At 35.3% G+C, this 23387-nt stretch overlaps 2 protein-coding genes across 2 annotated transcripts; both read right to left on the bottom strand.

Moving 5' to 3' along the window:
• Positions 1 to 459: 459 nt before the first annotated feature.
• On the bottom strand, positions 460 to 4979 carry LOC127956221 (synaptophysin-like protein 1). The gene is made up of 5 exons (XM_052554012.1): positions 4528 to 4979; positions 3475 to 3593; positions 2268 to 2469; positions 1979 to 2167; positions 460 to 1248 (listed from the first exon to the last, which is right to left on the bottom strand). The coding sequence occupies exons 1-5, from the start codon at positions 4597 to 4599 to the stop codon at positions 1129 to 1131; spliced, it is 702 nt and encodes a 233-aa protein (XP_052409972.1). The 5' UTR covers positions 4600 to 4979; the 3' UTR covers positions 460 to 1128.
• A 1437-nt stretch (positions 4980 to 6416) lies between these two features.
• LOC127956871 (nicotinamide phosphoribosyltransferase) lies at positions 6417 to 22954 on the bottom strand. Its single transcript, XM_052555123.1, has 11 exons — positions 22788 to 22954; positions 17155 to 17311; positions 15721 to 15824; positions 15506 to 15634; positions 11817 to 11975; positions 11402 to 11538; positions 10052 to 10277; positions 9731 to 9850; positions 9511 to 9651; positions 9286 to 9420; positions 6417 to 8288 (listed from the first exon to the last, which is right to left on the bottom strand). Exons 1-11 carry the CDS (start codon positions 22845 to 22847, stop codon positions 8175 to 8177), a joined length of 1482 nt encoding a protein of 493 aa, XP_052411083.1. The 5' UTR covers positions 22848 to 22954; the 3' UTR covers positions 6417 to 8174.
• Positions 22955 to 23387: the final 433 nt, after the last annotated feature.

Raw genomic sequence — 23387 nt, forward strand, 5'->3', positions numbered from 1 at the left:
GACAATCGATGTAGTTTTAATTGTCATCCTCACGTGGTGTAGGCTTTAGTTTTGTTATCTTTCAGACGCAGATTTCTGTGATCCTGTAGGTAAACAATTTCTGAGGAATGGCAATTTAATTTGACGTCTCATTACACAAGCCCTGTCAGGAGAAAGTCATCGCCTCTCACATCATCTCCAGCAGGTGGCGCTGTAACACAATCATTACCTACACACCTCTTAGTGCATTTGTTTAGAGTTCTCCAAGTGTCGGAAAGATGAACAGTCACGAGAGTCGGACAAAAAAAGGTATAATACTTAATATCAATGCAATTTTTAGAAATGCACATCCATGACACACACACACACACAAAATGAATATGTGAATAAACAAGCCGAACACTGTGAACTACCAGATCGAGGTTTTCGCTCCAGTTAATGTTTTGTTTGTTCTTTTGAGAAATGCTGATCAAACACAAATGCCATTATACCAGAAGGAAGCCAGGGTTTATTTGAGTAAGAAATCACACTTTCTCCCCAGAAGCACAAAGTCCTGCATGTACACAAACACTACCAAATGCTCTTCACAGTCAGTGAAAACAACGCTTGCCTGAAGAAAAGAGAGAAGACCTTCCAAAACAAAACTTCAGCACCATTAAAAATTCACTGAAGTGTAATACTGAATAAAATGGGCATAGATAACAATATAAACGCAATAAGGAATTTGATAAGAAATAAGAAACTGCTAGTTTTAAATGCAAAAATGCTCAGAAAATATGCTGTGTGACACTTAAAGGAATAGAGGTTGACAAAAAAATTGTTCTCAAGATTTTTCTACTTGAGTTTACAATAAAAATACATCATAAATGTAGCATTTCTCGTAATAGTACATTTGCAAAAAACTTGCATTTCCATTAAAAGCAAAAAAAAAGAAAAAAAATATTATTTCTGATATAATTGAAGATATTTCTTCAAGTATGCCAGAAATCAAAAGATATAAAACAGAAAAGGAGAAGATGGACATTTCACAAATTAAGACGGCAGTCATATGATTATTGTTCTTACAGACAAACTGCATAAAGCATAAACTGTTACTGTGTGTTTTTCATAAAGGCTACGGTGGGCACCATTATGCTGGGGGGTAATTGTTTAGATGGGTGCAGGATTTGGACCCCTTTGAGCGTTGACCTTCTGAGAGTGCCAGCGTGTCTGCTTATACACAAACCAGGCGTTCACAGCCCATATGATGAGATTCAAGAAACCACATATCTGAAAATAAAGTCAGGAGACAGTTATTTATAAAATACACTCAGGGTCAAACGTTTGGAATAACTGGGAAATCTCTTCTGCTCACCAAAGCTGCATTTATATGATGAAAAATACAGTAAAAACAGAAAAATTTTGAAATAATATTACAATCTAAACATACCAGTTTTCAATTTGAATATGTTTTAAAATGTAATTTATTGCTGAGATGCAAAGCTAAATTTTCATCATTACTCCAGTCTTTAAATCCTCTCACTTTTGAACAATTTAATGCAATCCCTGCAGAATAAGTTAATTTCTTTTTTATTTGTACTTCTCCCAAACTTTTGAATGGTGGTGCATCTCAGTTTCCACAAAAATATGGAGCAGCAACATTTTAACATTGATAATAATGTTTCTTGAGCAGCAAATCAGCATATTAGAATGATTTCCGAAGGATCATGTGACACTGAAGACCAAGGGGGAAAAAAGCATTTGACAATATATTCAAGTGAAAAACAGTTGTTTCAAATTGTAACACCTTTATTATTCCAAAGTGTTGGTCCAGTGTACAAACTTCAAAAGCATCAAATGCCAGTGAATAAAGATCCTTTTCATTTTAACTACACATTAAGGAAGTTAAGTGCATTGCAAATGCGGTTTAAAATTGTCCTTTTTTTGTGGTAAAAATTGATAATCAGCATGATAATAAATCGTGAAAAAATACAGTTGATAAGTAAGTGTAATTTCTCACCACAGATATATTGAGCGAGCGCATGCTGGCGTAATCAGTGACTTCACATTTGACATTGTCCCTACAGAGCGCCAGAGTGGATTCAATGCCAGCCGTACCGGTGGCGTCCTTCACCGTCTGCAGACCTCGAGCCCAAGCAGACGAGCACACCAGCCACAGGAACGCAAAGACCGCTGTCAGCACGAAATCCTAGCAGATAAAGACCCTTTAGACTCAGAGCATCTGCGTCATGATATTCAAATGCATATTGCATAAAAACTTCAAGCTCATCTGCCGGTTGCATACTCACAAACATCGGGCCGAAGTCTGAGTCTCGGTACACATGCATGTAGCCCAGATAGACCAGCAGAGCCACCATTGAATAGAGGAAAGCCAAGACGGCCACAGCCACGAAAAACTCCACCGAAGACGACGAGTCTCCAACAAGATGAGTTGCAGCAACTGTGCGGTTGCAAAGAGTGGTGTTCTCCACCAGCAGCTCCTGGTTTAACCTGTAAATGAAGGTATCGAAACACAAAGTGAGTAGCATTCCATCACTTGCACACCAATGGATGCTCTGCAGTGAATGGGTGCCGTCAGAATGAGAGTCCAGACAGCTGATAAAAAGTAACCACACCACTCCAGTCCATCAGTTGACAACCTGATAAGCAACAAATCTGTGTGTTTGTAAGAAACAAATGAAACATTAAGGTGTTTTAAATAAGAGTCCAGAATTCATCATAATGCTCCTCCAGTGGAAAAAAAAGACCACCTCCTGTTTTCCTCCAACATCAAAATCCACCAACATGTTTGTTTAGAAAAGTTTTGGACTGTTTTTAGCTTGTAAACATTGCTTGATCTGTGCAGATTTCAGATGAAACAACATTTTCACTGGAAAAAGCAATATTAGGAATAGAGGACTCATATTTTGGGCAGAAGCAATGGATTGAAGTTAAAATTGTCTTAATGATGGGTTTATTTCTTACAAACATGCAGCTTTTCACTTTACAAGACATTAACTGATGGACTGGAGTGGTGTGGATTACTTGTGGATTATTGTGGTGTTTTTATCAACTGTTTGGACTCTTATTCTGACGGCACCCATTCACTGCAGAGCATAAATTGGTGAGCAAGTGATTGAATGGTACATTTCTCCAAATCTGATGAAGAAACAAACTCATCTACATTTTGGAGGACTTGAGGATGTGTACATTTTAATTCATGGGTGAACTACTGCTTTAATATTTCGAATTAGGCCTTACTTTTCTACATTAGTTTTTTGCTTTTTATTGTTATGTTTCTCATAAGCTTTTTATTTTATATTTGTTATTTTATTCCAGCTTTATTTTAATTATCCAACTTTTTTTTGTTGTTGATAGTATTAGTAAATAAAAAGAACCCTGGACAGAGTTTATATTACACTGTAAAAAGTTGTTAACAAAAAGAGTATTAGAGTGTGTTACCAACAGCCTTTCTAGTGTTTTACTTGCCAATTTCAGAGTGTAACTGGGCCAAACCTGAATGGGTAGGTGAAAGTGGGACTGAAGGTTTCATTGCTGCTTCCGCCACAGAAGATGGAAACCACATTTCTGCCAGTATATCCTCCACAGGTCCCGAATGCAAGCACAGCCGTGAGCTGGAGAAAACCAGAGCATTATGTAGGAAACGCTCCATGCAAACAACAGAAGCATGCAGACACGTCTTCAGTTTCCAGCATGCACAAACCTGAAGATGCACCGCAGAGTTCACCATGAAACAAGCTTTGTTCAGGGCCTGCGTTCATGAATCATCGGACACACTAATCTGAGTTTTAACCTGGATTCACTCACTGTTTGTGTTTAACCTCTGGCAGTTAAATGAAGACCTGCAGTTCACAGCCAACATCAAGCTCCTTTTCCAAAACCAGATGTTTAGTTGCGCTGCATGATACATCCTGTTTGCAATTTGTATCATTCATTCTCAAGAGGCAATTAAACAAAACACAGAAACTTTTAATCTGTCCCACTTTTTGGGATTCATATTTTATAGACAGCAACATCAGAGTCAATAAACTCCATTTTCCTTGCTAATAACAAATTCCTTTGAGGAAATGAAGAAGGGAGGAACTTCATGTAAGTAGGTGGCTAAAGAAAACTCAAGACTTGCTAGTGAAGGGAATGTGCATTTTATGCGAAAAATACTTGCAAGGGGGTCCAAAAGTCTGAGAGGATGAGTGAAAATGCTTCTTTTTGAATATTACTGCACTGAAAATGTTTTCATTATATATTATTATCACATAACAATCTGAACATGCATGAGGAATACATGATGAAACAATGTTTAAAAGAAGAAGAAAAAAACATTATATATACAAAATATATGTATTTTATAAATATGCAACTTCCTAGTTAAAGATAATATGTGTTCAGTACTATACTTATAAGTACTAGTAGTTGGGAACAAACATTTTTAATATTTTGACTACACTTCATAAGGAATTAATGCATTGTTTTAAATGGGCCTTTGCCCTCCTTATGAAGTAACGTTAAAGCTTGAAAACGTGTTCAACAGATTTGGATTTTCTTACTTACCAACTCCACGACTTTCACAAAACCCAGAGGCTCTTTAACGGGGGTTAACTTTAATCGAAATCCCGTCTGCATCTCTCCCAACGACACAGATATCCTCCAGGAAGAAAAACAGAAGGGGCTTGAATCTCAAGTTTTCTAAAAGTTTGACAGTGACGTGGTTCTGTGATACAAGATGCTGCTGCTCCTCCCCCGACAGGAAACCAGAGTAAATCCAGATGATCTGATTTTACTTTGTTTTATCCGACAAAGCGGGATAGTTCGCAGTAGATTTGATTAATATGCATCTGGCGCCTGTCTCCGGTATATATGTCATCACGATGCGATATTTTCGATCGTTTCTTCTCTAAGAAGTGAATGAAACGCGTTCAGGAGTCCAGCGAACAATATTTCAGTCATATGATTCTGAGACACAGACGCAAGTCTAGAGATGGATTCTCGACATTCCTGTGCTCCGTTATAAACTCAAGACTCTTAAAGGAACAGTTCACCCGAAAATTAAACTGGTCATTTTAATGGTAGTCTAAAAATATGTATTCTTTTTTTTTTCTTTTTTGAGTTTAATGTATATACATACACTTATGTATATACATACACATGCACTTATGACTTCAGTAACCAAAAGTTTAATTACAAAGAGCGTAATGTCCGTTAAAGGAAGTTAACAACAGCTGGAGCGATTTCAGTTCAGTATCCCGATATAATATATATTCTCTCTCTCTCTCTCTCTCTCTCTCTCTCTCTCTCTCTCTCTCTCTCTATATATATATATATATATATATTTAAAAAAAAATATTAAAGGGCATATACTTTCAAGCAGCATTTTCAATCATTTTATTATCCACAAAAGTTATATAATAAAGTGCTAAAAGTTTGCTAAAGAAACATTCGCGAGTTCAGTACAGCGAAATTTGGCTGTCTAAAAATAAAAATTAGTATTATTTTATTTCTTATTATTGTTTAATGTATGTATGTATGTATGTATACACACACACACACACACGCACACACAAAGTGTTGGGTAAATTATTATAAAAATGTATTAATTACTAATTATAATCTTCAACAATGTAATTAGATTACGGTTTAAATTACTCTCTCCAAAAAGTATTTCAAGTACTTCAAGTAACTAAATAAATTAGAGTCCAATTCTCACTATTATCTAACTATTAACTATGACTTCTGCCTCAGAATATTCCTAATTACTACTTATTAATACTTAAAAGAATTAAGTTTAATAAGGATTTAAAATAAGGTCTTGCAGAATAAGACATTATTATGTCGAATATTTATATTTTTGAGTAATAATAAACAGCCAATGGATTTGGAGACTACAGTGTTACCAATAGTCTTATTAACTTGCAAAAGTATTTAAAGTGAGAAAGGTACATAAAAAAAGCATGCATTTTAACTTGGTAATTAGTTACACCCAACACTGTATGTAGGAGTGTGTGTGTGTGTGTATATACACACACACACACACAAACACACACACACACACACACACACAAAAGTTACATTAAAAAGTGTTAAATTACAAAATATTGGATGACAAAATATGTATTTTCTTCACATTTAAATGTGTGTGTGTGTATACATGTATATATATATATATATATATGTATATATATATATATATATATATACTAAATGACAAACAAGTACTGCATAAATATTTTTAACCAGTTATATTTATTATATGTATTTGCAGTCATTATATATTTCGTATTCATTATACGTTAATAATAATAACAAATATTTTCAGAATTTACATTATAGATTATTTCAATGTAAATAATAAAAGGTTGTTATAAAACTTTTAGCTAAATGATCTGCGATGATTGTGCGATGAATGGCTGCTACCATCCAGAGATATATAACCCAAACCCGAATAGGTATGATATTGCTTTTTATTTAAACTTTCACACTAATTTTCCTTAACACAGTTTTAAACTCATCATCTAAATGAAGTGATTTCATTACTAGATTGAAAGCTAGTGAAACAGTTTACTGTCCTTACAGCAGCTATAAAAGGGAATGGTTACATCTTTTTCACTATTCCATAAAAAAAAGGAAAAAAGAAATAATAATAATTATAACATTTCAGCAAAAAAGGATGGACTGTTGTCGTTGATTTAATATGCTGTCAAAATGGCATCCGTCATGTTTGTTTTAAAATATCCCAAGAGGTTGAAATAAAAAGGGAGACCCAACATATACATAAAAACATCAATGAAATTATAATTAGCAAGTATTGTCAATCAGACATGTATGTACACACACACACTCACACCTCACACACATATGCATAACAGCACACGTGCCAGAGACGTGAACTTTCTGTTGGTACAAAATGGGCATTAGACAAAAATAAGAACAGATCTCTCTTTGTACTAATAAGAAGCCAGCTCTCTCAAAACAAACACACACGCCGATATATACGAGAGAGGAGGCAGTTTGGCCACATTATTCTGACTGTAGATACTAACTTCAGAAATTCTGATTCTGTAGTTTGAAACAGTAAGTATAGAAAATAGTAAAACCAAGCTTTTCTAAAATGATTCCCGCTGTATAATAAAACTGGTGTTTTCAAATAAAGAGTCGTAGTGAGTAATATTAATAAGAAAAACAAAAACTTTTTTTGTGGTTGACTTAAATATGTCAGCTTTACATTGTATTTCTTGATGTAGCATTTAACAAGTTGGCAAAATAAGGATAATGGTCTCTGCAGAAAGGAAAAGGTGTATTATATTTGGATGAATCCTTTCAAGTCCAGATCATATTTCGACCCAAAAATCAAAAGAAAGAAATAAGATTATATATTTTGCATAAAGAAAGTTTATATATGTCCTTATGTAATCATTTTACTGAAATACTCAAAAAATACGGTGTGTAAATCTTTTTCTAAATACAGTATTTATAGAGCATGTGTGCTGTCCAGACTTTAATTTATGCTAATAAAAAAAAAAAAAATGCATAACAGTAACAACGTTTAACATTTCCAAAGAATGATTACTGAGAATCACCATTGAAAATTGTAAGAATTACAGTAAAAAAAAAAAAAAAATACACAGTATCTGGACACAGTATATAGTAACGGGAATTGGTGGTAAAATATTAACACCAAAAATGCTAATTACTTCATGCAAAATTAAGTTTCTTATTTTTTCCTCTTGATTTTAAGGTGAAATGCGACCTAAACATGCTCTTTTATGTTTCATCTTTCAAATTTCAGACATGACATAAAATAAACACAAGGCCGATGAAAGAGAATGAAAGTGTGCCTCTAGTTCTGCCGTCTCCTTTGCATAAAGGAATAAATCAATCCTTGGATAAAGTGATAAACCCTACACACAACATTCACATTCAACAAACACAGAACTATTACCTTTCAGTCCTAAAGTCAAGCAAAGCAAATCTTCTCGTGGTATACGCACACATAAACGTCTCCATTCCTGCAAAGACGTGTGATCAGTAACACACTTGGTCAAATACACAGTTAAATGATTTAAATAGCATGATAAGTGCTCTCATCCGCCGTTAGAAAGAGACACTAAAGCATAGTGGAGTCAGTTGACAGAAACATAGAACAGCTCTGTACACTGAGCATGGGGTAACTGTGAGAGAGAGAGGGCTGATGGGAGACGATCTCACAGCAGAAGATCCTCCAGTTCGCTCTCCTTCAGCTTGCCATTGTCTCTGACCTCATCGAAGGAGTACGTCTTCACAATCTTCCCGTTTCTGAACACAGTGTGCAGCAAGTCCTGCAAAAAGACAAAGAAACGGTCAAAATGAACTGAAAACATGACCATAGGCAATTACCAGGGTTTTAAGGAGCTTTTAAAATCAAAATGTAATATCTGCACAAACAAAATGAACACCATATGTCTCACTATTAATCAGGTATGCATTCAATTGCAAAATGCACGTTTAAAATGCTTAAGTCAAGACATGCTTTATTTAATACATGCATGTGTATTTAAACTGGTTTATGCACTAATATATCCATACATATAAATTATATTAATGACAAGCAATAAATAGCATCTAAATATTAAATGTGTTAATTTCAGATATTCAAGAATTTAAATTAACTTAAATGTCATACAGTTTTTTTTTAAATATATAACCTGAAAATCAGTAGCAATCATAAAAAATCTAAATAAAAAGATTTACTGCATTAATGCAGGTCTTTTAATTATGAACAAGCTTGAAATACTGAATAAAAATGAATATTTTTATTATTAAATAATTTTATTTTGAAATGTCAACTATTTCCAGCTGCTCGTTCAAATTAAGGTAAATATGATAAATTAAGCTAAAATTAAAAATTAAGATAAAAACGCAGTCTTACAACCATCTGTAACATATTACACAATATAAACAGCATAAAGCATAAAATTCTCAACAGTGAATCACAAGCAATTGTTTGGCATAAATGCATATAATTCATAGAATGCGAACTGCTCTGAAACTGCAGAATGTTTGAACACTGAACATTTAAACCATAGCCTTTTGAAGTTTATTTATCATATGAGGCCGTATCCCAATTCCTGTTTTTCTTTCTCCAAATTTAAGACCTCTTGAAATTATAATGAAGACTTGTGCTATACCATTTAAGGTAGTTATAAATGTTATAGCCTCAAACTTGATTTAATAACATGTAAGGACTTGGGAGTGAACACATTTTTTTTTCCTCATTAGTATTAAGTTAAATGCATTTAAGTAATTCATTTTATTGATTAATTGTTAGTCACACACCTCTCCATATTCCTCCAGATCACCCTTCCCCTCTTCCAGAGTAACAAAATCTCCACTCGGCGTCCTGTGAAGAGAAAGCCGACCCTTCTTTGACCTTTTGTTGGGGTCTGCAACAGGGTCTTTGAAGACGTTGACCTGTAATTAACAACATTAACAATAAATTAATGATTTATTTTCTCAAGTCAGCAAATGCAACTGCGAAATCTTCCAACGCTCGACACTTACGCCCAGTCCGTTCGTTACCACATAACTGCACTTAAAAGAGCAGTTGAGCAGATCTCGGGTCAGTTTCTGCAGCAGTGCTCCTCCTGAGCCAAACGCGATGTTCTCGATGCTCCATCTGTGCTCTTTCATGCCCTCCACAATCTGTAGAACAAAACAAAGCATGCACAGAATGAGTTTACATTCATATAGCATGCAGTCATGAGCTGGACAACATACACACCTCCTGTAAAGTATTGATGTCCACACCGTCGCCCTGAATGACTCGGATGTAGGGCGGAAGCACCTTATAGCCTTTAGAGTTCTCAACCAGAGGAAACTTCTTTCCTAAAATTTCTAGGACCTGGAAAATAAGATTTAATAGACTTAATGGACTATGCATATATATACATTATATATATATATATATATATATATATATATATATATATATATATATATATATATATATATATATATATATATATATATATATATATAATGGAAACATGAAATATAAAAATTCTAGAATAATCAATCAGCTTTTGGATGCAATAGTGACTACCTTTAGCACTGTGTCTAGAGGGTTTCCCGAATCCGGTCGGACCACCAGCGGGGCGTCTGCACTCCTCTTCTCGATCAGACCCCTCAGGTCCTCACCCCAGATCTTCTCGCAGGCGTTGTAGATGTCGTAGCTGTCACTGACGATAGACACGGGGACAGACGGGAACTGCTTGATGATGTGTTCAAAAGCATCCTTCTCATGGTCCTTTCCCCAGGCAGTGATTGTGCTGCAACACAAAGACACAATCAGTGAAATTAGTAAATTCGTAAATAAAGTGTCATGTTCCGTGTGCATCGTCTGCAGTGAGGTTTTTTTTTAGGCTTTGCACATGCGCAGAAAGCGTATTTAACATTTACTGATGTTTCAGTGTGGATGAGACACTTTTGGAAAACTCTTGAAAATGCTAGTGTGGACAGAGTGTTTTAAAACAAAAATGGCGTTTTCAAATGTCTCTGGATTAAAGTAGATGTAGCCGGAGTCTTAGCTAATGAGCTGATGATCTGAATCAGGCGTGCTTGATTAAGGAGACATGCTAAATGTACAGTGTTAGGGGGCCTCCAGGAACGTAGTTGGGAACCACTGCGTTTATGCATCTAAACTTTTATACAATGTTAATTCAAAGTTGTATTCTTTCATCCGTCAACTCTGTATTGCTTACATATGTATAGTGTGTGCTAGCATTATAGACTTTACAGATATTATACTTTTTTTTTAACACCTACACTATTAAACTTCTAAGCAAATACACATACATTACATATATGTGTTGTGTGTGTGTTTATATTAATAATTTCGAAAAAAAACTAAATTGTTATTATAACGTTATAATATTACTATAATTTCTATGATTATTAAATAAGTTTAATATGTGATTTTCTGCAATTTCCTGGCTATTCAATCTTCTGTCAGCATTACAGATAAAAAAATTTAAAACATCTAAATAGCTATATATTATAAATAAAACAAAATTGCAAAAACATTACTCCTAAACCACTGTGCTGGTTGTACTCAAGTTATGATATCTACCACTAGGTGGCAGCACTGAATAAAACATGCTGTATGTCAACAAGCACCTCTGAAACTAGTGCAAAACTCTAATTCCATTTACTACAGTTAAAATTGCACAACAGATCAAGTGTGAGGAAACACTGGTATTTGGTAGTTATGTAACAGTGCGCTGTCAGCAGAAAATGTGAAGTGTAATAGTGCAGCACCAACTAACCAGAATGCATTGGGCCACATTATCTTATACCTCGCATGCGACACGGTAAAAGGAAACTCTTCAGGCAAGTTCACATTGTTTTGCAATGCAATGTACTATCATCAAGCGCTTGCTTCAAGTTGTTCCACCTGTGTTCTGCAGCTGGAACGGAGAAACCAGGAACCGGGTCTTTGGTGCCGTAGTACTTCTTGATAGCACAGATCCCGGCCACGGTGTCTGTTCCTTTGAAATTTACCAAGTGTGCAGATGCGCCGATTCCAGCCGTCTGAAACCAAGATGCAAGTATGAACACAGCTAGTCCAGAAACTAAACCATCAAGAGAAAAGTACAGGGTAGATGATGTTTGATATGTACTGTATCAATAAAATGCTTGGCATTTACAGTTGAATGTTATGAATCTGAGTAAGAAGACACTAGGATAGAGTCTCATCTTTGACATTCCATGCATGTACTTAAATCAGATTTGTTGGGTTTGTGTAACAATAAACCATCTCTCAAAGGTTATAGCACTTCAGATGAGATGTAGCAACACACAAATATCACCTCTTGAGATGAAACCCCTCTGTAGCCAAAGTCATGCAGTTTATATTCCAGTCCTTCCAGGCTTCCTGACGTTTCCATGAGATATTTGGCCAGGATCTTCTTCTGTTCTCGCGAGTTTGTCGCGACGGTGATGGGATACCAGATCTGAACCAGGATAGTCTGTTGAGGAGAAAATTCAACAGTTCATTACATTAAACTATCAGAAACTTGTTGTTTTGTTAGCATTTCTGAACATGCAATCCCCCCCCCAAATAATAACCTTATACCTCATGTATCATCATATCTGAAAGTTGCGAATTTATTCTAAGTCATAAACAAAAGTGAAGTCAGCTGGAAACTGAATCCATAAAGCTTGATGCGACCCGAGTGCTTGGGAATGTGTCATAGAGTCAAAACACAGACTCCACAGAGGGTTTGATGGACTCATACAAGGGGATGCTAGGCAGAAATGCTTTGTTAAAGACCAGCCGGTCAAGTCAATATTATCATACCCTGACAAGCCCTGGGCACAAGCCTTTGGGCACAAGAACATCCTGGTGTCCCTGTCTCATGAACCCGATTCAACTCATCTAAACATCTGAGATTCTAGGACAGTGATTTTTAATGCAATCACTGGTAGTCTGTCAATTTTGGATGATATTTTTGCCCCAAACTATGGCTGCAAAACCCACACAACCCTCATTTCATAATGATTTAATTCATTTCTCATTGTAGTCTCTGAACAATCAAAGTTGCAACCCATTTTACTTCAATAACTTTGTAGATACAATAGGTGGCCAGTCTATCTGGGCCTTACCGCCGCGCGTACCTGTAATTTAGTCGCGTGTTAAAATAATTCGCGAAACTACCACCTTATTGTAGATATCCAGTGAGAAAAATGTTGGATGGGATTTGATTTTATCCATCTGGAACTGATTGGATCATGAAAAGTGGGCATTAAATGTGTAATTTCTTAAAACAATGGCTATCGGCTATCAGTTAACATTAATCAATAGCTCGCTTACCTAATAAAATTATGTCAATCAAAAATTTAAGTCATGTCAAAGAAAAAAAAAGTGTTATAATACATAGTAATAATAATTACATTAATATATATACACATATATATATATTTTTTTAAATACAGTAAAATTATATAATTTACATGTATAAATTACAAAAATAATTAAATTACATATTAAACGAGTATTTTATAAATTAGTAATAAAACAATAATAACTATTATTAATTATAATAAAGAGTAATAACTATTACATTACCAAGAATAAATATTTAAATAATTTTTGAAATGATTGTAAAATGACATTATTTATATATATAAATTACACTACATTAAAGAGACCCTATCATGGATTTTTTTAAATTACCAATACATTTTTTTTTATCTAATAGTGCACCGTGTATAAAATGATTGTCTTTCAAAAGAAAGAGTCGACTCCGAATCTTAAGTGGTTTCATGCTGACATCTCAACTCATTTTCTCCTCCAACTTTAAAATCATCATCAATATCTGTTCGCTTGCAATGGTCTAGAAATGAATAGTAGATGAATAGTGAATTTTTGTTGATGTTTTTAATTTGGGAGTTCTGTGTCTTCAGACCAATCACCGCAGTTTATCGTCAAGCAAAGGAGGGGTTTGGAAAATTAATGCATATTATAAGACAATTAAATAGTTTTTTGACCTTGCATGCATGTCAACCTGTTGTTGGGGACTTCCAAAACCAAAATATGAACCTTTCATAACCCATAATAGGGGCACTTTAAATTACATATTGTTCTTTGTTTTCAAACATTAAATGACCTTTTATTTTGGTAGAAAACCACAGGGAGCCCTTACAGTTTTCCTTTTGTTGGCAACAGATTTATAAACAATTATCATTACAGATTTGGAAAGTGGTATATGTTGCATTAACAAGTGACCCAAATCACAGCAGCTCGTCAGAATATATATTCTTATCATTTAAACAGCCTTTGTGATTTGATAATAGTTTTTAACCATTTTACTCGATTTTGCACTTGAAATTTGGCATGTAATAAGAAACGAACTTGACTTAAAATCTGCAAGCTACCATAATTAATACTGGATTCATCTAACTGATGGCTGCAAAGTGATCCAAACAGTTTTCTTGCATTGATCTGTGGGTTTTTATCTTCTTTATCGAGTAAATTTCATACATAATGTCATTAAGTCTGAGTCATGGTTCAACGCCGCCCAAACTCTGTCTTTGTGCTCAGATGTGCATCCTGCCATCAGAGATTAGCTTCAAGCTGCCAGGGTCACTAGTGTGAGCGCCGGGTCACATGACTAACTATAATGTGCCAGCATGTGACTTGCTCCACCCTCACAACACAAAGGATGAAGGTTTAAGAGGAGCTTATACAAAATATTTTAACTATCAGTTAAATGTCGCCTTGGGAGTCTGAAAAGCCTCCAAACAGTTCAGTTATTCGTCAGCATCAGTGCCTTCCCATGGTCATCATAAAGGATGTAGATGCGTGTTTGCAATCAGTGGAGAAGAGATAGATGGTGACAGTGTGTACTGAGAGCCAAGGGCACACACACACACACACACACACAGTCTAAATTTACCAGCTAAGCATGACAACATATTTGCCATACATTCAAAGCCCTGTGAGTCATCTGTAGAAGAACTCAAATAAAGCTGATTTTACTATACAAAAGACTCAAACTGTTCCCTTGGTGACAGGTGTAGTATTTCGTGACCACTGTACAGGTGTGGCTGGAGGTCAGACTGTCAGCATGACTCAGCAGGTTTGACACTAAATCCTAAGAAGTCGAGTGGCATGAGATGTCGCTTTTTGTCTGTTACAGCATATGGAAAGTTTGGAAAACTCTGTAGTCATTACAGTGAGAAATGTAAACTGCATGCCTTATTATATATAATTATTAACCAAAAAAGGATCGTGCTGCCAAAACAGGCACCCTACGGTTTACTCCACTAGTTATTCATGAAATCTGTGTGTTCTGTGGCTAATATACAGTGCCAAAACAATTTAGACCATTATGACTGAATTATTCCTATTTGGATCTGCGTGAATTATATTTCAGATATATATTTTGGGTGAATGCAAAACAAATCAATAAATTGGATAAAGATGATTAGTTTATAAGTGTATATTCTATATAAAAAGATAACAACAGAGTTAAAATGGTAATGCAATTTCAAGGATTCAGGAATAATAATTTTCATAGGAATTAATTTATTTTTATATTTCCATTGGCTCAGTAGTTTCATAGTATTTTCCAACATTTTCACTGGCACGAAGATGATACATAATAATTCACTTGCCTCACCATTTTTGATGATAAATTTGTGTTAAAAAATAAAACAGAATAGAAAAAAATTAAAACAGACAACACAGAATGTGAATTTCGTACTTGCATAATGCCTTACCATCTGTAAAATCCTATTCACATATATTAGATTATTAATATTATAATTTGTTTTATAAATTTGTTTGATTAGACATGACCTAAACTCTTGTATACTGGCCCGATCCATCCAAACTGGAAATTAAATGGAAATTAAAGCCATAGATATGTATTCTTATGAAAATCAAATTCACATACAAACAAAATGTAAACTTAGAATGTAAAGTAAGTTGCTTTAGATTAGTGTTAAATGATTGTAAATGCACTGTAGGGATCGGTTCAGGGTCGTGTCTCACCTCTACCCAGTTAGTGAGCCAGTAGCACTCCGGATCTGTGCTTTCTACGGTGAACAGCACATTCCCACGTGGGATAACGCTTCCCTCCGGCACAGCCTTGATCTCGATGGGCAGGTGACCGTTGTATTTCTGCAGTGACAAGACATGACTGAACATCCCTGACGGGACAAAACAGAGCACAGACAGAAATGTCCCAGAGGTGAGTTTCTCCATACCTCCAAAATGTAATTCCATCCTTTTTCATTGAACACATCATCCTGAAAGTGTTCCCGGTACACCTCTTTTGCTTCCTGAATCTTCTCTCGTGTGACGACCTGTCCTGTGAGTGCAAAAAGAGACAGGACAACTGTGAAACAAGAGCTTCACAAACCTCAAGGAAGTGGTTGAACAATACAGGAAAAGACACTACTCAAGAGAGAAGTTGGTGTGTCCCTGTGTGTGTGTGTGTGTTAAAATCCAAATTTTCCTACATCCTTGCTTTATTTTATTATCGACTCTTCCTTGCTCACAGTGTAGCTTTGTCCTACCAGTACTGTCTTAAAGGTACAGCATCCTCATAAATAAAACAGCAGCTCTTCTTGTGTTTTAATACATTTTAGATTATTAAAGCAGATACTGTGACTTAATTTTTTGTGTGTGTGTGTTAATAGGGTTATTATAGTTAAAATAAAATACATTTCCATTACTTATTATTAAAGCAAATTAAAAGTAAAAAATAAAATAAAAATAATAATAATAATTCAGCTAGTTGCCAAGGCACAGTTTTATCAATGTGAAATGTAGTTTTGATTTGGTAACTTGATGTGCTAAAATAATAAAATAAACAAAAAAGTACAAAATTCATCAAATAAACAAAACCTACTAAAATTACTAAAACTTCAAAAAAAATTAAAATGAAAACATGAAATATAAAAACGGACTGATTCAAAATATTAATAATTATTATTAAAATAACACTGGTATAAAATTAATCAAAACGTCTGTAATTTAAGTGTGTAAAGACTATGATGACAATCGCTGATTGAATCTTAAAAGTTCTTAACAGTAAGTTTACAAAAGGATGCAATGATATGCAAAACTAATTCTGAGGTTTGAGATTTAGGGGACAAATTCAAGCATAAACAACATATTAAAGAGAAATAACAACAGAAACAGAAGTAATGCAACTTAAGTATTTGTATATTTGCAGAATCCAGACTGAATCTGTGATCAGGGCAGCTGTCTTTTGTGGGTGAAAGAGCAGATGTTCAATTGTCTTGTTTCATCCTATCACACGATTTCTAAAGCCTTCCCCAGCGCACCATGAAATCCTTTTCAGTGTAAAAATAGACAAAATTCCTTTATAAAAGTGGCACATTTGAGCGGCATGCGAAAACAACAACCTCAAACCAGACATGTCTTAAACTCAAACTGCTATATTCTTAGCTTATAACTCTACCATCAAAGTTTGGTCATTTAACACTGGCTCCATCATGAGAAAGTAATTTTTTTCCCGTTGGAACAAACAATGTTATTATTTTTCGGGTAGACTATGACTAAGTTTGAAGGGCATGCAGCATTCTTGAGCGAGAGCACAACCCAAAATTACCAGCAAGGCTGCGTTTTCCATTTGCATCCTATAGTAGTGCTGCCAGCCGCGTTCTACGTACCTTTTAAATATCTGTGGAGAATGTACTGAAGCCCATAGAAGACCGTTTTGTCGTATTTTACTTTTCTGAGCTTGGTAGGGTCTGTCTTCTTCTCGCGGCACTCAAAGTAAGAGTACACCTTGGTGGTGTTTGGTGGATACTGTTTGTAATGTGTGACCTGTAAGAGAGAAATTACAACATGTTACATACAATTCATAAACTGAAAGAAATCCTCTGGCACGGCTGTGTTAACATTGCAAATATGGATGGATGGATGTCAACAAGCCTGGGTGCGTCTGTGTCCACACAGTTTCCTGTAATTTAAACAGCTGTTGGGTTTGATTCTAGCTGGTCTGCCAGCAATTCAAGACCACCAGCAACATATTATTAGGCAGACATTGCTACTACTATTAATCTAACTGACGCTAAGTATTACGAAAATAAATAAGAACTAAAGCACAGACTTGTATTGAACCAGAGGGTGTTTAATCAACTCGCACATTACACAGGAAAGGAAATTTGATTTGGTGACAGAAGTGTAAGCCAAAATTCAACGACATACCAAAATATGCAGAGAGAGACAACGCTTTTACAAGATGGAGAACTGAAGGAAATTGGGTTTCAGTCGAGATTTCTTCTCAAAGTAAGGCAAACTCAATGTTTTTGCCATGCATGTGAGCTCTTTACTGTCAAGCCCCAGATAAAATGTAGAGATACTGTAAGGATGAGAACAATCGTAAAAGTGTGAAGTGCATTTGCAACGGTAATCTGTTTTATTTTTTCACTAGCTGTCACCAGAAGCACAGAAACTACATACCTCACCTTTAAAAGTTGCAAAAGAAAAAAGACCCTGCACTATTTCTAATCAAACACATATGAACACATGTGAATGGGGAGTGGTCTGGGATGTGCGTAAATGCTCTTTTTTGAGCCTTTTTAACACAAGAACCAGTTTTGTGCAACAAAAGGTTGTAGTTACTTAGATTATTTACTTGTTTTTGCACAAGCAACATTTTCTTTCAAAAACAATACAAGCAAAGTCCTGTTTGCCCTCTTGCGATATTATATCTTGTGATATAAATACATTCTATGCTGAGAATGTAACTACATGAACAGTTACACTAGAGCTCAAACAGACAACCTGCTAAGCTCCCTTCTGATATTTTGTGCATGCTGACCTTTCCCTGGCACTTTTTGGCTGTTCCCTTGCGTACGGGTCAGCCTGGGAAAAGGTTGCACCCTCATGGTTATGCCTGACAGCTACTGCGCTTGCTCCCTGCACTCCAAGAACAAATGCAGCTTTTTCCCCTCCAACTTTCCCAAAGGGCAGCAATCCTTGTGGAGCAGCAGCCGAGGAGGTCCCACTAGGGTCCTCTCTCTTCTGGAACAGACCGTTCATGTGAACAGCTGCATGCGGTCAAGGCATGAGCAACAACTGGCTGTGTGCATGGAGGACACGGCAATGCCACAGAACAAGGCAAACAGCCACAGAGGTTTTTTTTAAGGTGTGGCAAACTGAAAGACAAGTGAAACACCATAAACAAGTTGTAAAACTGAACAATCCAGATGTGCATGTGTTTTGACCTGATCTGATGCTCCCAAGCTGAGCAATTAGTCAGTAAAGGCCTGAAATCTCCTGGACAACACAACCATGTGATTGTGATGTTGACAACTGAGGATAAAAGGGGAAAAATGCAACACCAGATGGAATTGTTAAAACATAACCCAGCGAATGCCCTTTATGGTTCTAAAGTTAGTGTGCTCATCGATTGGTCAATCAACATTACACATACAACAGAGCGTGCACATGCAGTCAAGGGCATTCAAACAATTCCATGAACCATCAAGCTCTGAGGATTTAGCACATTTCAAACTGAGATGTGCGACAAAACTTGTTTGAGGAGGTACAAGTTTAACAAGAATTACAAACAAAAACTACGACTGTATGGAAAAGTATAAAGAAGTAGTGCACAGTGTTAAAATTTCAATTTAGTGTTTGTTTTCACTAACGGGCCATTCGATTTTTTTTTTAACTTTCAGTAAAGTAACCGAAATGTAACTGGAAAGTATCGGTGCAAATAACTGTGTTAAGTATCTGTAAAGCAAACAGATACTCTTTAGTATGTTTTACTTGCTGTCTGGTGACATTTTTATGCTTTAATTAATTGAAGGTACAGTCCAAAATCTGAATCCTTCACAATATTGTGCATTAAAAACTATTCAACAGTCATATTTTTATATTATACCTTAATAGAAAACAGGTAAGTTTTTGAGTCTATTTCAACTTTTTTTTTTTCAGTTTGAGCAGAATTTTTACCCTGCTAGTAAATTTCACAAGCAATTACAAATAAATAGAAAGCAATGCATTGAATTAAACCACTAATTAGGTTTAGGTTAGGTTTAGGAGTAGGGTTTGGCTTAGGGTTACTTGTAGAGGTGTAACGATAAACTCGTCTTGCCATCCCTGACGATGTATATGCATCGATCTTGAAACATGATTTTTGAATCGTGAATCGCCAATCTCAAGACAGTTATCGATTTAAAACACTAAGAATTGAATGAATCACAATTTCTATAGCAATTTAATGCTTTCAAAATATATACACATTAAATTACTACAAGCAAGAACGAATGGAGACCTTGAACAGTGTTTGTGCCTCACTTCTCTCCTTCACGAGCTCCACTATTACCGCACGAGACTGTCACAGGATTGCGCTCGCGCTCCGTTTGTCTCTGACGGCAGCTGATGTGTGATCTTTCGTTAGGACTTGTAGCCAGTAATACTGAGGGAAGTAGCTTTACTTTTCTGTAGTTTGTCAATGGCTCTCTGCATCTTACAGATTATCTTCAAAAGCTGCATATTTATTGCATGGACAGAGCAAAAATGTAAGTTTCTAAATCAAATGATTGATTATTGTCCAGCAGTGTATTTGATTTCTTACAGCTAATTAAAAGTAATAAAAAAGAAGAGAATTCCTTGAATTCCCAAAAAATGATTATAATAATTATAATTATGATAAAACATACGTAACACATACATAAAATGATTGTATTTGACATTTCTGTCACTATTGAAATTATATAATAAAATGAAATATGAAATATATATGAAATGAAATTATAGCCCCTGGTGTAACAAAATGTTAGCCTATACATAATACTTTTCAAAGCTCTTTTATATAATCTTGGCTTACATACATTTTTACGTTTGCCATGTCATGCCATAGCATCATTAAACGAACATTTAACAATGGACAAAAGTTTTTTGTTTTTTCTAACCGATGGTTCTCGAACCATAAATGTTACTGTTATTTGCCCCCTTAACTAAGCATTTCAAGAATTTAGGAGAATCATTTAAATAATCCTGTGAATGCACTTAAAGAATGCAGAATTGAATCGTAATAATCAAATCGAATCGTTATAAATTTGCACAAATCGTTCTTGAATAGAAAACCTATGAATCGTGAATCGAATCGCTGCCTACCCAAAGATTCACAGCCCTAGTTCCTTGAATTTAATCATGCATATTTTGCTTTTATTATAATAGTAAGTAATTGTTACTTGTGTAACAAGGACACCATCAAATAAAGTGTCACCCAACGTGGTTTGAAAGAGACAACCATTCATTCTGTCATTTGCAATGCTTCATGGGAGTGGATGATTGCAAGTTGAAATCTGAACACATTCTTCAGGTTTCTAGAGAACTATAAATGATCATGCTCTCTATCGCGCATGTTACTCCATATGAATTCGACCATAAAATCTTAACCACACCCTTTTCTCATTCCAGGTGTCATCTTACTTCCTTCTCATCACCTCTTATTCTAAATGTCACTTGCTTCTACAGTTTCACCCTGTTTCCAATAAGAGCTAAATGGATTCAAGAACCTTGAATGGAGAGTAAATACCGAACGCATCACAAGGCCAAAACTCATGAACTGACTCCTGAAACAAAAGAGTAAGAAAATCAACAAACTATCAAGAAGACACAGAGAGCAGATGGAATAAACAAGGAACAACCAGCTATTTCCCACATGTGATCTCTGACCCTCCAATGACCTCTGCGGGATCCTTAAGTAATGAAGCGTCCCTTTAAAAGGCTAAATGAACGTGTTATCAGCCTCAACGCGAAACACGAGAATACTATTACATCCGTGGTGGGAGGATAAAAGACAAAGGCATCCACTCCCGTCCTCTAGCAGCAGTGGTGAAAGAATACACTGAATAAACATAGATGAGATAAACAAGATGAGACCATATCCAGAACATAACAGACACAACAGCAGACAATGACGCAACTCTGGACACAAGGACAGAGATTGATGGGTTGAGATGAAAAGTGAGCCACAACTTAAAGTAAAACATGCATACTATTGATATTTTAAGATCATTAAGGATCCAAAGGTTATGACATACTTGCGTTTGATCATTTCTTAAACGGAAGATAAACATTTTGGTTGCCTCACGTGTTGGCAAGACTTGACAGATATGGTGTATGAATAAACATCAGCAGTACATCTTACATTGCAAAATACTAAATTATAACATTTTTAGTTTTTATATTTCAATTAAGTATTTTAGTTTCAGTAGATAACTGCCCCTAAATCTTTCAGTTTAATGATGAATCTTTTATATTCAACAGTAAATTCAGTTTCTATTTCAGTTTTAATATTTTAGGGCTTCCAAAGTTAATGTGTAAACTTGTGTTTTCTAAATGTTTTACATTAGAGCTTACTGAATGTGAGATAGAAAATCATTTTACAATAGAGTGCATCATAAACTAATCTATGGTCACTTTTGAATAATATATATATATATATATATATATATATATATATATATATATATAGAAAGTTTTGGTTTTGGAGACAAAAATCTATTTTAGCTTATTTAATTTTTTTCCCTTATGATTAATTTTGTCTTATAACAGTGTTAGACTAGACTAAGCATTATATTCTTAAAATTAAAATGTATATTGCGGTCCAATTTATTAATATAAAAAAATTTTGACATCACATTTAATTGTTCTACAATACAATAACACTAAACGTGTTACATTTTGAAACTTTATATTTTTTTCCAATGCAATAACCGAATATATTTTAAGATATACATTTTTAATTCGAATAGAACATGTCAGCAATTTATACAAAATTTGTCATACCGGTGAATATTGCTAAATATCTAGGTCTAGTAGTAGGTTAGTTCCACAGATGTCAGTCAAAATCATATCTCTTCGTTATATTACATCGCTTAAATAAGCGAAAACACTTAATGCTGATCAACTTTATCTGATTTCATTGTGCAGTACTTTCATTTCCTTAACAATCATGTGCTTTCAGTTTTGCTTCTGAAGAGAAATGCCCCTCAAGACACGCGCCTCTTGCCCTTTAGGTGTAATTCACACTCGTAATCCGTTATTATATACATAAAGACACATAAATCTAGTAAAGAGCAATAAAGATGAAGATGTACGTATCGTTTCTCCTCACACACACTCGGCCTACAGACCTGACTGACACCGACTCGACCGTTAACGGCCTGAAGGATGAAACCACCTTCATTTCTCGTCCTCTTTCTCTCATTTTTCTCTCACTCACGGGTTCGCCGGCATATAACAGAACACCGGGGCCCGGCTGGGGCTCTCTGCTCACCTTGTAGGAGTCAGTAGCTAACAAGATGTTGAACTCCGCGGCGCCTGTGTGCTGCTCCATCTTCTCCTTGACGTGACTGGAGTCGCGTGCTGCTGTCAGCTCTGTTGTTCCTTCTCCGCCGCGCGGACTCTCAACCAACCGCCGTCGCTGAGGAGGGTGCGTGACGGAATCAGAATGGGCGGGACCGAGTGGGGTAGACTGGCCAATCAGGGGGTACAGTGACTTAGACGTGGGCGAGGTGTGCCGCTTACGGGAAAGCGAATGGACGAAACAGAAATGTATTAAATTATACTGATCATTTGTTTTATCAGAAAGTTCTTAATTTTATGTTTTGCGTGACTATTTTTTTTTATAAAAAATATAATTCTATATTAAATAATTATAAATTGATTTTTTTTCTTATTTAACCCCTTAAGTTTTTATTGCATTATGTTTACTGGGGCAGTTCAGTTCATCATGATATTTTGAAAAGACGTTTATTGTTATTTAAGAATTTATTTTCGAGACACTGCTATTGTTGAGATGGTAAGGTAGTAGAATATTAAATGTATAATTTTAGGACAATAATCCTCTTTCAAGAGAATATAATGTTATGATTTA

The sequence above is a fragment of the Carassius gibelio genome, chromosome B4 (assembly GCF_023724105.1).
Source record: "Carassius gibelio isolate Cgi1373 ecotype wild population from Czech Republic chromosome B4, carGib1.2-hapl.c, whole genome shotgun sequence".
In the NCBI taxonomy this organism is placed as follows: Eukaryota; Metazoa; Chordata; class Actinopteri; order Cypriniformes; family Cyprinidae; genus Carassius; species Carassius gibelio.

Excerpts from the sequence above, each read along its gene's own strand:
- LOC127956221 (XM_052554012.1), bottom strand. The coding sequence starts at position 4,599 with ATGCAGACGGGATTTCGATTAAAGTTAACCCCCGTTAAAGAGCCTCTG. Across the intron at positions 2,470-3,474 it reads ACTTTCACCTACCCATTCAG|GTTAAACCAGGAGCTGCTGG; the intron begins GTTTGGCCCAGT and ends CTTCATTTACAG. Across the intron at positions 2,168-2,267 it reads CAGACTTCGGCCCGATGTTT|GATTTCGTGCTGACAGCGGT; the intron begins GTGAGTATGCAA and ends TTTATCTGCTAG.
- LOC127956871 (XM_052555123.1), bottom strand. The coding sequence starts at position 22,847 with ATGGAGCAGCACACAGGCGCCGCGGAGTTCAACATCTTGTTAGCTACT. Across the intron at positions 15,635-15,720 it reads GATGGAATTACATTTTGGAG|AAATACAACGGTCACCTGCC; the intron begins GTATGGAGAAAC and ends TTGTCACTGCAG. Across the intron at positions 8,289-9,285 it reads ATCTGGAGGAATATGGAGAG|GACTTGCTGCACACTGTGTT; the intron begins GTGTGTGACTAA and ends GTCTTTTTGCAG.